The 15,622-nt window shown below is 36.7% G+C and overlaps 1 protein-coding gene across 2 annotated transcripts in view; it reads right to left on the bottom strand.

Annotated features, from left to right (window-relative positions):
- PTER (phosphotriesterase related) overlaps positions 1 to 15,622 on the bottom strand; it is a 108,277-nt gene that overhangs the window by 43,439 nt on the left and 49,216 nt on the right. For both annotated transcript variants that reach the window (XM_074192924.1, XM_074192925.1), the window contains exons 2-3: positions 8,476 to 8,939; positions 6,213 to 6,478 (exon numbers count right to left, since the gene is read on the bottom strand). In XM_074192924.1, coding sequence (XP_074049025.1) covers positions 6,213 to 6,478; positions 8,476 to 8,907 — 698 coding nt within the window. In that variant the 5' untranslated portion in view covers positions 8,908 to 8,939. The remainder of the gene's footprint in view (positions 1 to 6,212; positions 6,479 to 8,475; positions 8,940 to 15,622) is intronic.

The following is a 15,622-nucleotide window of genomic DNA, read 5'->3' as shown; positions in this document are numbered from 1 at the left end:
TATGCCTATGTATACACATGTATATGAATACATGAACACATGCATTTATACATATGTATATGTTTGCACCCATATATGCATATTATATATTACTAGGTTCATACTATAGAGAAATGAGCCTGGAAAGAAGAGGTGTTACATGTATTTTCTAAGGTCATTCCAATGACAGAAGTAATGATAGCCCCAATAGAAACAGGAAAAAGTCAAGTGCCTTTAGTATTTTCTGTTTTATCAATTATTACTTGTCTATCCTTCATTTTTTTCAGACTTCAGATGATTTCTTTTAATTCCTCATGAGGCAGACAGTGCATAAGGAATAAGGGGTAGCCCTTATTCTGTATATTATATGTCAAGAAAAAGTTATAAAACTAATAATAACCATTTAACAATGATAGTAAATATAATAAATATATTTAATCTAAGTAATACATAATAAATGTTATTTAATAACAAATAATTATAAGGACAAGTATTGTTTTGTTTTTGTTTTGCAAGGCAATAGGGTTCAGTAACTTGCCCAAGGTCACACATCTAGGTAATTATTAAGTGTCTGAGACCATATCTGAACTCAGATCCTCCTGACTCCTGTTCTATCCACTGTAACACCCAGTTTCCCTCAATGACAATTATTGTAATACAATTACAGCAAGATAAATGAGTGTCTCTGCTTTTAAATACATATGTTAATACTGAAATTTCAAAATTTAAATTAAAAATTTAATGATTTTAAAATATACAATTTTATACTTTTAAAATATCCTTTTGAACTATAAAAATTTAACTGTGCTACTTTTTTCCTCTGGAGAGGTTTTTCTGAGGGATGGGATGGGTGCTGAATAGTTGTCTGAGTTTTCTTCCTGAATGGCATTATGTTGATTCATGAGCATGAAAACCTTGGTCTGAAGGGAGTTGAAGATTCTCATTTCAAGCAATCTTTTAGAATGTTGGTCCTTCTGGGAGACTGACACAGGACCACTCAGTCAATCTGGCTTTGCAAAAGAAAACCTTCAGGAGTGGAACTTTTGAAGAAGAGTGGATGATAATTCATCATCTCTCTTCTAATTAGCAAAGTCAGAGATTGTGTTAAAGCACCACTTTTCTCCTAAGAGCCCTGTGAATGTGGCTTGAATGACTATAAGCAAATGAGACTGAGCTTGGCATTCTCAACCAATCCTCCGACTCAGCTTGCCTGGTTCCTTTTCTTTCTACCTCAGCTTTCTTTAACTCCCTTTCAAACCCTGCCATCCCCAAGCAGGGAATTATAAAAGAGGTGATATTCTATTTTCCTGTACAGTTCACCTACCTTTCCAAAGTCTGGGCACTCTCCTGCAAAATCCTTTGGGGTTGCTATGATAGATAACCAAGCAGCAAATAGATGGAGGCATAGCAACTGTTTATTGCCCTCCAGGGTGAATAGAAAATTCCCTTTAATGTACGTGAAATGATTAATCTGAACTCAGATCCTCTAAAAATTGTACCATATTGTCTACCTGAATACACAGACAGCACTCTCACCCTTTCAGTTATTTTTGTTTTAATATTTACTAGTGAGAGAGTACAGTTTTGGAATAATATGTCGAACTGAAGTCTTTCCCCATTATAGTAATTAGGTATATGATCATTGTGACATTATCTTCAAATACCAATAGTCAGTAGTAGTTTGGGAAGAGGGAGCTAGGTAGGGTGCAGAGTCACCTGGGTACAGGGTAAATGGGATATAATCCATTAAATAATCATAATTCTAATCATATACACAACATTCATCGTGAATGACATGAATTTACACGTATCCCCTAAGTATGATCGTGATTTTGTAAATGTTACATTTGGGCAGTTCCAATGGACAGAGAGTCATGCTTTTATTTTGGGGTTAATTTCTAATGTTTAAGGAGGGTTTTCAACAAGCTCACATTTCTTCCCCCATTTATTAAGAGAACAGATGGTAATAGAAGCACTGTTATCCACAGAAGCAGATTTATCTCGCCTGTCTGATATCTCTAGGTAAATGACCTTAAGCTGGTCACAAATAGTCACATGACAACAATGTGGTCTAGAGGTCTCCCAGGAAGCCAGTCATTTTATTAACTCTTTTGTGCCCCGGGGACAGGATTGTTAGATAATATCTATGAAGTAAATCATTTTATGGATAAATCCTATTAAATTGATACTTATGCGCTTTATGAAAAATAATCCTAAATTCTGGAGTGGTTTTTGGATATATTAAAATATTTTATTTTTGTGCCTCTAATTAGCATATTTTAAAAAATTTAAGGAAAAGAGATAAAGAAATGGTTTTTTCCTAAAAACTGTTAAGGCTGGATTTTTACTCTGCTATACAACTCTCGCTCTCCTAAAAGGGGCCAGCAGAGCCAAGGCACCACCTTGATTCGTTGCCATGCAACGGACACAGCCTGTGGGCTCAAATTCTTCTCCATTATGCCTAAAGAGAATGATGGGGGAAACAAAATTATTTTCTGCTTCCTTGCTGGACGCCTTGTTTTCTGTTGCCCCTCCCATTTTGGAGTGTTTCTCTGGGCATTTTTTTGCATCAAATCTGTGTTCTCTGTGATTTATCTTCTATTATGAAAAGCTGAGATTCCCCCTTGGTGTGGCCCAGAGTGTCCATCCTGTCCGGCAGATCTGAGACTGTCGGTGAAAGGCTGACCTCGGCAAACTCCATCCTGGAACCTGTCTTGCTGGGAAGATTCACCTACAGAAAGTACAGCTGCCTGCCTGCTGCCAACCAGGCTTTGGGCTTAGCTTGGGGTGGTTTGCTTTTTTTTTCCCCCGTCTACATTATGCTTTTTTGAAAGGATTGCTTCTTTGAAAGACATCTTACCCAGCTGCCTTCCCACAAAATTCACCTACAGCCTCTCTTCTCTTTTAAGTAAGGAGAACATATAAAATAGATATAGAATAGGTGGAGACACTCAAAATGCCCTTTCCATAGTGCTTAGCACTTTCCTGAAGTTGGCTTCTCCCACTCCCTTCAAGCTTAGATCATACTGAAGACACCGACTCACAGTGCAGCTATTTCCTTATTTCCTCTTGCTTATCTCTCTTTCTCTTCCCCTTCCTTTCTTCCTTCCTCATCCTTCCTTCCTTCCTTCTTTGTTTTTTCTTTCTTCCTAATTCTTCCTTCCTTATCCTTTCTTTATTTCCTCCTTCTTTTCTATTTTAGTTTCTTCTTTCCTTTCCATTTCATCTTTTTTCTTTTCTCTCTCTCTCTCTCTCTCTCTCTCTCTCCTTTCCTTTCCTACTTTTTTACTTTTTTCTTTCTCCCTTCCTTTCCTCCTTCCTCTCTATTTCAATTTATTTCTTCCTCATCCATTCTTCCTTTCTTCCCCATCTTTCTTTCCTTTTGTTCTTTCCTGTCCTTCCTTTCTTCTTTGCTCCTCTCTCTATTTCAATTTTTCTTTCTTCCTCATTCATCCTTCCTCATTCTTCCTTTCTTTCTTCCCTATTCTTACTTTCTTCACAATTTTCCTTCCTTCCTCCCTAGTTTCTTCCTTCCTTTTGTTCTCCTTCCTATTTCACTTTCTCTTATCCTCATCCATCCTTCCTTGCTTTCTATTTCAGTTTCTCTCTCATTTTCCTTCCTTCCTTCCTTCCCTGCACCCATGATAGATGCTATTCCATGGAAATGAAGCATAAACTTGAGGACAAGGAGCTGAGTATAATCAGAAGACAAGTTTAAATACTGGTTTATGATCACTCTACCTGGATGGGCTTTCATTTCCTCATTTATAAAAATGAGGATGCTTCACTAATGACCTCACAAGTCCCTTCCAGCTCTGTCTTTAGTCTATGGTGTCTATGAAAGTGCTACTGTTAACAGAGGTGTTTTTCAGAACTCCTTATGAAAATCTGTCCCCAGGCTTTGCCAGGTAACACTTTGTTCCCTCTCTCATCAATAACAGTGAGTTCCTTGAGAGTGAGAACTGTTATGTATTGTTTTATTCCTCATAACACCTAGCATGGTGCCTGACCAGTAGGAAGCATTCAACAAATGTTCATTGAATTGAATGAAATTTGAATTATTGTCTGTTCACCCTCAAAGCTTTTTACTCAGATCTGGTTACATAGATGCAAGAGATGTATGAATTGCTGTTATACCATCATTTCCAAATGTATAAGATGTTATGTAAGAATAATCCAGTAATGTAGGACATTGTGCTTTTCAAACCAGATGACTTATGTACATATTACTAACAATAGTTTGAGATGGGTCAGAGATATCATATAATCTCTTGCTGAAATATAAATCTCCAAGTGATGGTGATAAGTTAAAATATAGTAGAAGTTTCCTGAGATGGCTAAATAGTGAACATTAAACCATCACAGTTGCAGAGAAAATTGGTTTCATTTTGATGAGTTTTGTCTTCCTCATTTTGGGGACCCACTATTAAGAATGATTCATTTTTTTGCCTAGAATTCAACAATATTTCTCTGAAGAGGAGCAGTTTTATACATAAATTCTACTGCATTATTAGTTAATCAAATAACAGAATGTCTGGTCTATTCATCAGAATTTGTCAATATGTTGGGATGGCATTATTCCAGTGTGTATGATAACAGCTACTTTCTAAAATATTCTTAAGCTTCATACTTAGCAAACTACATTAATTCTTTTATCCATTGCATTTAAGGGCTATTACTCATGGAAATCTTAGCTAAACTATTATGGCTGTTTTAAAAATCCATAGATGCCTCTGCTACTCAGTGTATATGTTCAATGTGTCTTACAGCCTTACCAACAGCCTCAGCACTGGGGGAAATATTTGCCAAAGAGCCCAGGTTTCCTGATTGGTGATTGACTTTTCCAAGATCTCTGCTTCAGGAAGACCCCAGGGGCCATGCTTCCTTTCATTCTCTACTCTTTGATCATGTATTCTAATATGGATAATTTCATTATTACAATGTGTAGACATAGGTAAAACCCCTTTTTCTCATCCCCTTCTCCCCATCTCCATCCCTACCTAAACTCCAGTTCTGGAATTGTTCAATTCTGTCAGCATTCTTGGATGGGATATGTCAGTCTCTGGTCCCACTCATTAACCCTGTAACAATTTGGATCCATGTGTGTCTCTCCTTGGCCAACATGCCCACTGAGGGTTGTTTAATCGATTAAGATAGAAACTCTTTGAGAACTAGGGTTATCTTTGGTTTTGTTTTCTATAATCCTTAGCAAGTAACACAATGTGCCACATAATGACCGCTCATTAAATGCTTTTCCTCCCTTCTTGTTCATTCATCCATCTATCCATCCATCTATCCATCCATCCATCCATTCATTCATTCCTTCACTCTTTGATTCAGGAACTGCTGAATGAACAGCTGCCAGGAATCTGCTCCTGGTATTGTGGATAGAGCTCTGGGCCTGGAGTCCAAAGGCTTGAGTTCATATGCAGACTCAGATACTCATACTATTTCTATTTCCCTGGGCAAAGCACTTAATGTCTTAGTTTCCTCAACTGTAAAGGGGATAATGGTACTATCTCACAGGATTGTTGTAAGGATCAAATGAAATAATATTTGTAAAAAACAAAATAGTATATAAACCCACTTAGCCCATTTCCTAGCATATAGTAATACATAAATAATGTTTATTCCCTTTCCCTTACCCTCTTATTCACTATTTTGACTTGAATATGGATGTTAGATTTCATTGTTCTTGGCTCATGATGAGGGGACTTGTAACCTTTTTAGCTTCAATCATTCCTGTCAGGGCCTATGTGCTGGTCATGAACTCAGGACAACTGTCCAGTCAAAATGAGGCATTAGATAACTTTAATGAAAGTCTATACTCTACCCTTGCACATCTTTATTCTTCTAGTTTTTATTTCTCATAGGCTTCTCAAAAAATCATTGATACCAAATTGACCATCTCAAATCCAAAATGGTAACATTGGTATGAAAGGCTACATATGCAACAGCCATTTTTCCTTCTTGTTAATGCAAATTATTCATTACAACTCCTTACATTTCCCTAATATGTTAAATTGCCATGATTTTCATGAAAATCTTGCAAAGATTGTCTCTTTCAATTTGACCAACAGGCATTTAATCATTGAAGGTTGAATTGCTTTGCTCTTCTCCTGGTGGACTAGTAAAACAAACATCAGAATCTTTAGACTGGTCAAATTGGCCATGCACATGTATCAGACTTTTTAACTGTACTCTGAACAAAATTGGTTCCTTTACCTCCTTACCTGTCAAGGTGAGACATGACTGTCTTGGAGATGTCTGCACCAGCTTCTTGCAAGATTCGTATAATCTTAAAGGGTGAGCTTGGATTCCTACCAGGGTGGATGATAACTGGGCATCCAAGTTGAGACTGTGCATGGGCTGTTGCCTGAAGCACCTTATTTTCACTTTCAGTGAGAGGCCAAGAGCAGCCAATTTCTCCAATGACTCCACATTTGATGTTGGTCCCATCAGCTCCATGTTGTATTTCATTAATGAGAGTATCTGTAAGCTAAAGAAGAATGATAATACCTTATAAATAAGTAAAAACATATGGTGAAGAAATCTATTCAGTAACTATTTGATACACCCCTCATTTATTGAACAAGGTTATATAATTCTTCCGACTCAAAGTCTTAAGGCACATTTGCTATAGATTTTGGGGGTAGGGAGAAGGGTAAGAGATGAGATTTCAAACTGTTGATTTAATTGGCTTATGGAAATTCCTTCCATTCATAAAAAGAGGGAATTCAACTCATCATGTTTGAAAATCATTTAGGGACACTAGGAGGCTAAACAACTTGCTGGTGGTCAGTTGTATTTGTCATTTACTTTATTTTTTTTAGGATTTTTTTTTTGCAAGGCAAATGGGGTTAAGTGGCTTGCCCAAGGCCACACAGCTAGGTAATTATTAAGCATCTGAGGATGGATTTGAACTCAGGTACTCCTGACTCCAGGGCTGGTGGTCTATCCACTGTGCCACCTAGCTGCCCTGTCATTTACTCTTGGAGAAGAACAATGACATCACCACAGTGATGTCTTGACTTGCAAGTGAATTGGATTTAAGTGAGGCAGAGCTGTGCAAAGTCATCAGCCTTACTCTCTCCTCTAGAGACATCAAAGTCCAGTGACAGAACAAAAATCAGCATAATTGGTGAAGGTCCAGGTTGTAGTGGATGACCTTGGTCTTTCTAAATTCACTTCTTTTCCAGAACTCAGTTTGTCTGAGATACTATCTATTCAATTACTAAGGACTAAGTAAGAAATGAGACAAAAGATGATCTAGTTTACTATCACAAAAATACCGATTTTCTTCTTTTGTCTCATGATGAGTTAGTATATATTAGAGGCAGAATTTGAACCAAGGTTTTCCTGATTTCAAGACTAGCACTAAACATGCTGTTTCTCTTGCTATAAATATTTAACTTAAAAACCCATGACTTCAAGATCAATTAACCAAATGAGGGAAAGAGTAATTAGGTAATGCATTGACTGAGAAACTAGTCCCTTGCCCAAACTGGAGTATCTGGCAGACAAAGGGACTGCTATAGAATAAATTAAACCCACAGTGAGCAAATCTGTTATTCCACCTTCTTTATTGTATCCTTTATCCCATACAAACAGAAAATACTATACACAATACATCTGTCCTATAACATTATACGTTTTGGTTCATGCATTTAAGATGGTTGTTAAAAGTAATTGGGAATGTGTGCAAGCATTGCTGAGAGACTCGAATCCAAAGAATATAGTCCATTCAATTTTACCTACATATTTTGGAAAGGGAAAGTCCTCATGACTACAGAAATAGACAATTACAATTTTGAAAATGAACCCTCTGTCAAACAAATTTTAATGATTAATTATTCCTTGCAAAAATTGCAGTTGCTCTATTACCATCGAATAGATGATGGTAAACAAACATTTTGGAGAAAGTTTCACTATTTCCCCCCATCCCTTAAAGAGGTTTCCCTGTTCCTCTTTTCTGAACTCATCCTTATTACTCAATATCATTATCTAGATAAAAAAATAGATGAGTGGATTCTTCCCTACAATCTCTCCAACCCCCAACTTTGTAAAGGGAAAGGTAAAAAAACAACAACAAAAAAACCCTCACCAACTTGCCAAGTCTCTGCCTGCCAAGTTTCACCCTACAGTGAATTTTTACTGCTGGGTTATTATTATAAAATCGTGAAGGAAAATTGAGCTTGTATAATTGAGGTTTATAATGGAAAAGTGAGGTTTATAAACAGGCCATGGTACCATTATTGAGCACTGATACAAAACATATGAAATATAATTATCACTATTTTGACTCTTTCATCATAGAGTACATCAAGATTTTCTTTGTCCAAAGTTTTCTTTATGAAGTATTAGTGATCCAGCATTCAATATCCATCTCCTTCTATGCCCTTGTGACTCTGTGTACCACTGCTTCCGAGCCAATGAAATTATCATTTGAGGCTGAGGTAAGGACAAGACTACTAAGAATGACTAAGAATTGTTTACCTGCTCTATTGACATGGCGCGGGTCTCTGCAGAATGTGTGGCATCCACATAAAATCCAGAACCAGCGATGATATGGACCCCAGTCTCTTCTGCAAACCACTTCAAGGTCTTCACATCTCGTCTAAGTCCAGTAGTTGTGTTTTCCACTATAGTCCCTCCACCATTGGCTTTGTAATATAAAAGCTCCTCCTTAATGGCTTCAATCTCCTGATTTAGCTGAAGGTTCTCCTTGTGGGAATATGGGTTCTTCTGAATCCAAAACAAGTTCTTCATCACAAGAGGTTCCTTAGACAAAGCTTCTTGTCCTGAAGGAGGAGGGGAGTAGCTGCAGTCAAAGGTCATGGTCAAATGTTCATGTGTTAAGGTCCTGCCAAGTTGACTTGGTTCCACGAGGCCCAAAACTGTCTGCACTTTGCCACTTAAAGAAGCCATTTCCAAGGACAGAGTTTTAACAAAATTATTTTCTAAAAAAGAAAAAAAAAGTAATCAGGTAAAATCTAACAGACACACAAACCCCTCCCATCCATGGGAAGATGTGTGAATAGGAGCAGGCTCCAGAGACTGAATCAATGAAATTAGAGATGTCATCTCACTTATCATCCTGCCAAAGTTAGGTTCTTTCTTACTATGTATTATTTGAAGCATTTAAAGTCCAGTCCAGTTTTAAGCGACAAGGTTGATATAGAAGGCTCACAGCACTTCCATTGGTATACTACTGCAAGATCTAATCACAGCCCCATCTGGAGGAAATATTTCTTGATATTCAGTCCACATTTTTCTTTCACTTAATTTCATCTCATTAGTCTTAGCTATGCCCTTTCAGATCAGCTATCACCCTTCAGATCACAATCCTCATTTTTCTTGCCCTCTCTAACCTTCAAGGTTTATACAGAGTTAAGAAAACTCTTCCATTAGTCATCGTTCAGGTAAGGCCCACTTTTTTACTCTACATCATGTTCTTTAGGGCAAAATAACACTGGGAAAGGGAATCGCATCCCACTTGACCAGGATTTTTCAATGTTTAGAGCCGATAAAGAGATATCTAAGGAAATAATTTCTTACACATTCTGAAAATAAGGGCCAGTGAGATTATTGATCATGTTCACATCACACTGGTAGCAAGAAACACAGCAAGAATGAATATGCAGCTTCTATGACTCACAACCTCTCTCATGTCAAATATTCTCTATTATGGATTATTATGGTGGTTGTAAGGTATATAAGAAAGGCTTTCTACAAACCTTAAAAGCTGCTTTATGGAAAATAATTCTCAGTTATATGTGACAATCTTATTTTCAATGAAAAGGACGTGATGATTCAATTTATTATCAATGATTTAAGAGTGCATCAAGTCTCTGTAGTCTTACCTTATGGATACCCAAGTGTTCTTGTGAAAGATCATAGAGATAAACCCACATTTAGAAAGACCTGGGTTTGAATTCTGCTTCATACTCTTAGTAGTCTTGTGACTGGGGGTTGGGAGAAATCAGTTATCTTATGAGCCTCAGTTTCTTCACTTGGAAGATGGGAATTATGACAAAATCAACCACACAAGGTGGTAGTGAGGTTTAAATAAGACATGTAAAACACTCAGTAAACATTGGAGTGTTATATAAATGCCAGCTGCTATTTTTTAAAAAAGGATTCCAGATTTTGAGCTATAAGGGACCATCTGGTCCAGGGGCTATTAATTTTTTGTGTGTGATAGACCATTTGAAGTTCATGGACCCTTTCTCAAAATAATGCATAAAATAAAATATGTGGAATTACAAAGGAAACCAATTCTACTGAAATACTTATTAAAACAAAATTTTTTAAAAGTTCATGAACTGGGGTGGCTAGGTGGCACAGTGGCTAGAGTGCTGGTCCTGAAGTCAGGAGTACCTGGGTTCAAATCTGGCATCAGACACTTAAAAATTACCTAGCTGTGTGGCCCTGGGCAAGCCACTTAACTCCATTTGCCTTCAAATAACCTAAAAAAAATAATTTCATGAACCTTAAGTTAAAAAACTCTCATCTGAGGTTCAAAAAACTTGGTCTTACCTTGTATTAGAAATTTATTTTTCAGTCATGTTAAACACTTTGTGGCCTGATTAGGGGTTTTCTTGACAAAAATACCAGAATGGTTTGCCATTTCCTTCTCTAGTTTATGTTTTAGATGAAGAAATGGAGGCAAATGGGGTTAAATGACTTGCTTAGGCTTACACAGCAGGGAAGTATCTGATGTCAGATTTGAATTTTAGAAGCACAATCTTTTTTTATTTCAAGTCTGGCACTCCATCCATTATACCACGCAGTTACTCTAGTTATTAGAGGATCTATTAGAAAACTTAGACTTAAAAATATACTTAACTTAAAATATACTTATATAAAAAATATGCTCAACTTAAAAAACTTACAAATATACACAACCCCTGAACCCAAGAATATAGTAAAATACCTTGCTATAAAATGGGATAGGCCCAGACATTTTTTGAAAAAAAAAAAAGAATAGCATAGAATCCAGGATTATAACATTTTAACAGTTGAAATATGTGATTAGAACTGAGTTTAAGAAAGAAGAGAGCATCAGTTTAGAGTTACCAATTGGTTGCCAATCATTAAAGTGTTATGGAGATCTGCAAAATGTGGGTCTTGAGGAAATCCCATGAATTTCCCTAACTAAAGGCAAATTTGGTTGCAACCGAACAATATAATTTATTATGATCTAGTACAATAATGTCAAGAGAAGCCAGGAGAAAGGTGATGGATGGCCCTCCTCAGTTCATTTCTGAGATGAAGGTAACAGAATATCCTGTTTTGGCTCGAAGGAACAGAACAGATTCTCTCAATGAGTGTTCATTACAAAAAATTTCCCTCTTGAAAGGATACAGTTTTTGTTGGTAGGATTCTGTAGCTGGTTGGAACTATTGGTTAATTCATAGTGCTTATGCAACCAAGTTACTGGGTTCAATCTTCCATATGGGCAGTTATTCTCTGTTCCTTCCTTATCTCTACTTCCTGGCTTCCCTTTGCTTCTTTCAAGTCCCAGTTACAATTCCCTCCTTTCCTTATCCCCTTTAATTCAGCTAGATAACACAGTGAATAAAGCCAAATCAAGAGGACCATAATTCAAATCTGACCTCAGACATTTGACATTTACTAGCTAGGTGACCTTGGGTAAGTCAACCCTGATTGCCTCATATCCGGGACCATCTCCAGTCATCCTAAATCATATTTGGCCACTGGATCCAGATAGCTCTGGAGGAGAAAGTGAGATTGCTGACCTAGAACAGCCACCCCCCCAATTCAAATCTAATCCGTGTGCTTGTCATGGCATCACCTCAATGAGATGTCATGGTCTTCTTCAAAATGAAAGACAAAAAGCAACAATAATTCTAAGAACTTTCCTCTGTTGGCCATGTTCATTTTATCCTAGCTGTATCTTGTTTGTACACAGTTATTTGAATTTCTTTCCCCCATTAGATGTTCTTTTAGGGTTTTTTTTTTTTTTTGGCAAGGCAATAGGGTTAAGTGGCTTGCCCAAGGCCACACAGCTAGGTAATTATTAAGTGTCTGAGGCTGGATTTGAACTCAGGTACTCCTGACTCCAGGGGCGGTGCTCTATCTACTGTGCCACCTAGTCACCCCCCCATTAGATTTTGATCTCCTTAAGAACAGAGATTTTCCCTTTCTTTGTAGGGTTGACAATTTAGCTTGGTGTCTGATACATCCTAGATACTTAATGAATGTTTGCTGACTGACAAGTCCATGTAACAACAGTAATAGTAACAATAACAGCAACAATAACGAGCATTTATGTAGAGCTTTAAGGTATGCAAAGTGACATGCCTAGGATCTCACAGCTAAGCAGAATTTGAACTCAGGTCTTCCCATTTCCAACTCTTTTTACTATACAATCATCTGACTTGTAAGCATGTGCCATCTCCACAAGAGATAATGTGGATGGATTGCCTTAAGTTCCTTAGTGGTACTGGGAAGAATTACTTAAATTGCTTATTTAATTTTAAGGGGTTTAAATGAGGGGCAATTAGGTGCACAATGAATATGGAACTGGCCTGGAGTCAGGAAGGCTCAACTTCAAATCTAGCCTCAAACACTTACTAGCTGTGTGACCTTGGCCAAATCATTTAACACTTATGGCTTCCAAAAATAATAAAATGGGCTAAATGATATGATCAATAATGTATTACTGGGAAAATGTTTCTCCTCATATTTCATCACTTTTTGTGTCTAATTTTAGAAGGTTTGATTTAAGGATACTCTGGAATGCAATGCTCACATTCTTTTCTTTTTAAATTTGGGGGATACCCATAATCCTGAGGGTTGTATTCTGATGTATCTTTTTTAAGGTTTTTTTTTTTTTTTTGCAAGGCAATGGAGTTAAGTGGCTTTCCCAAGGCCACACAGCTAGGTAATTATTAAGTGTCTGAGACTGGATTTGAACCCAGGTACTCCTGACTCCAGGGCCGGTGCTCTATCCACTGCGCCACCTAGCTGTCTCTCTGATGTATCTTCTTGTTCTATCACATGAGTCCTCATGAATCCCAATATGGGGCTGCAATTCTATGATATTTTTTGAACTTATATTTTTAATCTATATTTCTAGGAACTTTACATTGTGTACAATTCAGGTTTTTTCCTCTTTGGTGGTATTGGTTGCTTTTAGGAGCCTTTTGAGAGTTTCCTTTTATAATCTCCATTTTTTCTTCTTCTAGAACTTTCTTTAAATCTTTAAAAATTTTAACCTGAGTATCTAAGATCTTCTTTTATTTGGCTTAGCAGTTTTCTGTTTGTGGTCCTTTGTTCAGCTAAGGCCATCTCAAGTTATCTGATATTGACTTTTTTTTTACCATGTGTCTTGAAATCTGAATTGATTCAGTAGCTTCGTTGTATTTCTAAATTATATTAACATTTTCTTTACCTTGGCCATTTCCTATTTCGGTTGCTTGGTATACTTTAATATAGTTTTAGGGCACTTTCTCCCCTTTTTGGTAACTTTATCTCTTGCTTTGTGCGGGGCATGTGGGGATTCTAACTTTTTCCCACTATCTTGTCTGGAGAAGTCTTTGAAAATAGTTTCCAGCATCAGTAATATATCCAATGAGCTTTATTGATTACAATACTGCCACTATACAAAATTAGAAAATACCATTCCAAGGTATGAAATTTTTAGACACAATAAAGTTCAATTGAGTTTTCAAATTTTCTCCAAATGAAGCTCCTAGAATCTGTACCCCACACATGACCCGGTTTGGCTTCCAGTTTCCAAGGTTCTATGTTGGTTTTGCCCACAAATCTAACGTGGACCATGTACACAGCCTACAATGCTGTAGTGCTCTATAAAAACACAATATTTATTATTTCAATTTGACTCATAACAGCAATGTATTTATTACATGGCGCTGTGTTTTAAGACATTTCTGTCAGACTCCTCACCTTTTAAATCTTTCAGTGCAATAAATGTCCACATCCCTAGTATCCCAACTGGCAGCTCATGTTCTCTAAAACAGCAGGGATTTCTTCTTTGGAACAATGGAGGGAAGGGAATTTTCTCTTTCTATAAGCACTTAATGTATTTCTACTTTTTCTGTGATTTATTGTAAACATAGTGGATTTATAACTTGGGATGTTGAATAGTATTTTAAAAAATCAGTAAGGATGTCTGTCTAAAGACAAGGGAATCCAACCACTTACATACAGGAAATAATAGTAATAAACATCAAGGTGCGAATTGGTGACATAAACAAGCAAGACTAAGTTCTTTGAAATCACAAACAGATACTGTACTCAATGGAAACCCTTCTAGCAAAATCAAAGGGAACTCCTGGTCTTATTTTTGCTTTTTTTCTTGGGCTCCTTTATTTATTTTATTTTTTTTTTTATTTTTGGATATGGAAGGAAATGGACAGAGAAGTTGAGAGTGGAAAGTGCCCTTTGGGGCTGTTGAGGCCCACCCTTTCCTGATAGGGACACCCTCTCTTAGACAAACCTGACAAGTGGTGATTCAGCCTCTGTCTAAAGAACTTCAAAGATGGTAGAAACTATTCTCTTAATGTAGTCAAATTTGTTTTTTGACTTTTTTTTTGGACATCAAATCTAAATGTGCAAATTTGTGACTTCTTAGGTTGCTTATAATTCTTCTCTCTGAGTCACACAGTATACATCTTATCTCCCTTCCACATGACAATCCTTCAAATCTTTGAAGACAGCTATCATGTTCTACCTGAGTCTTCTCTTGTCTAGGCAAAATATTCTCAGGTCCATCTCTTAATTTTCTTATAACACGAGTGATAGAGTGATAGTTTTTTCCCTAAACTCAGCATCTGGGATACACAAAATAACAAATATATACCATCTAGATAAGAAGGAAAGTGGCCTCTATAGAATAAGTCCCTCCTCAGAAATGATTCCTCCATTCCAGGTCTCTTGGGGCCTTTTGATAAGTGATTTGTTTTTGTTTGCTTCTTTTGTTTTTTTCTTTTTGCTTGAGCAAAAATGGATTGTATTTCAAATCACTGTTAGTTGATTCAGCAAAAAATGGAAACTAATGGAAAAATGAATTAATGAGTTGTTGGACTTAATTGAAAAGTAGAATGATATACTAGTTAGAGCACTAGATGTGAAGTTAAGAAAGCCTCAATTTAAGTCATGCCTCTTTTATATGCAAACGTTGAGATAAGATGTAAGTTGAGTTCTTCAAGTAGTTTTCAAAGACTCATTTCAAGATGCTGCAAATAAACATCAGTGAGGAGAATTTACCCACTGGCTGTTATTTATTCATAGGAAATCATAGATCCAAAGGAAGAAAAAGGACTTAATTGATGAACTTCAAAACAGTTGATCTGGTAACCTCACTCTCTCATAGCTAGTCACAAAAGTTTCCTTAAAAGACAGCTTCCCAAAATGAATCGTGAAATAACATGGGTTTCTTTAATTAGTTATTCATTTACTCAACCAAAATAAAAATATTCCTACCAAAATACAAGAAAATATTACTCTATTCAGGTCAAAATACAATATGACTCACTACCTACTCAGGATCCTAACATCCTGAAGCTAACAGCAAATGGAATCTCATTGTTGCCAAAACACTGTCTATGTAACTAACCTTTATACATTGCTAAATGTATGAAAATGAAAATGA

Source organism: Macrotis lagotis, chromosome 7 (assembly GCF_037893015.1).
Source record: "Macrotis lagotis isolate mMagLag1 chromosome 7, bilby.v1.9.chrom.fasta, whole genome shotgun sequence".
NCBI lineage: Eukaryota > Metazoa > Chordata > Mammalia > Peramelemorphia > Peramelidae > Macrotis > Macrotis lagotis.
This window is presented reverse-complemented; position numbering and strand designations above follow the sequence as displayed.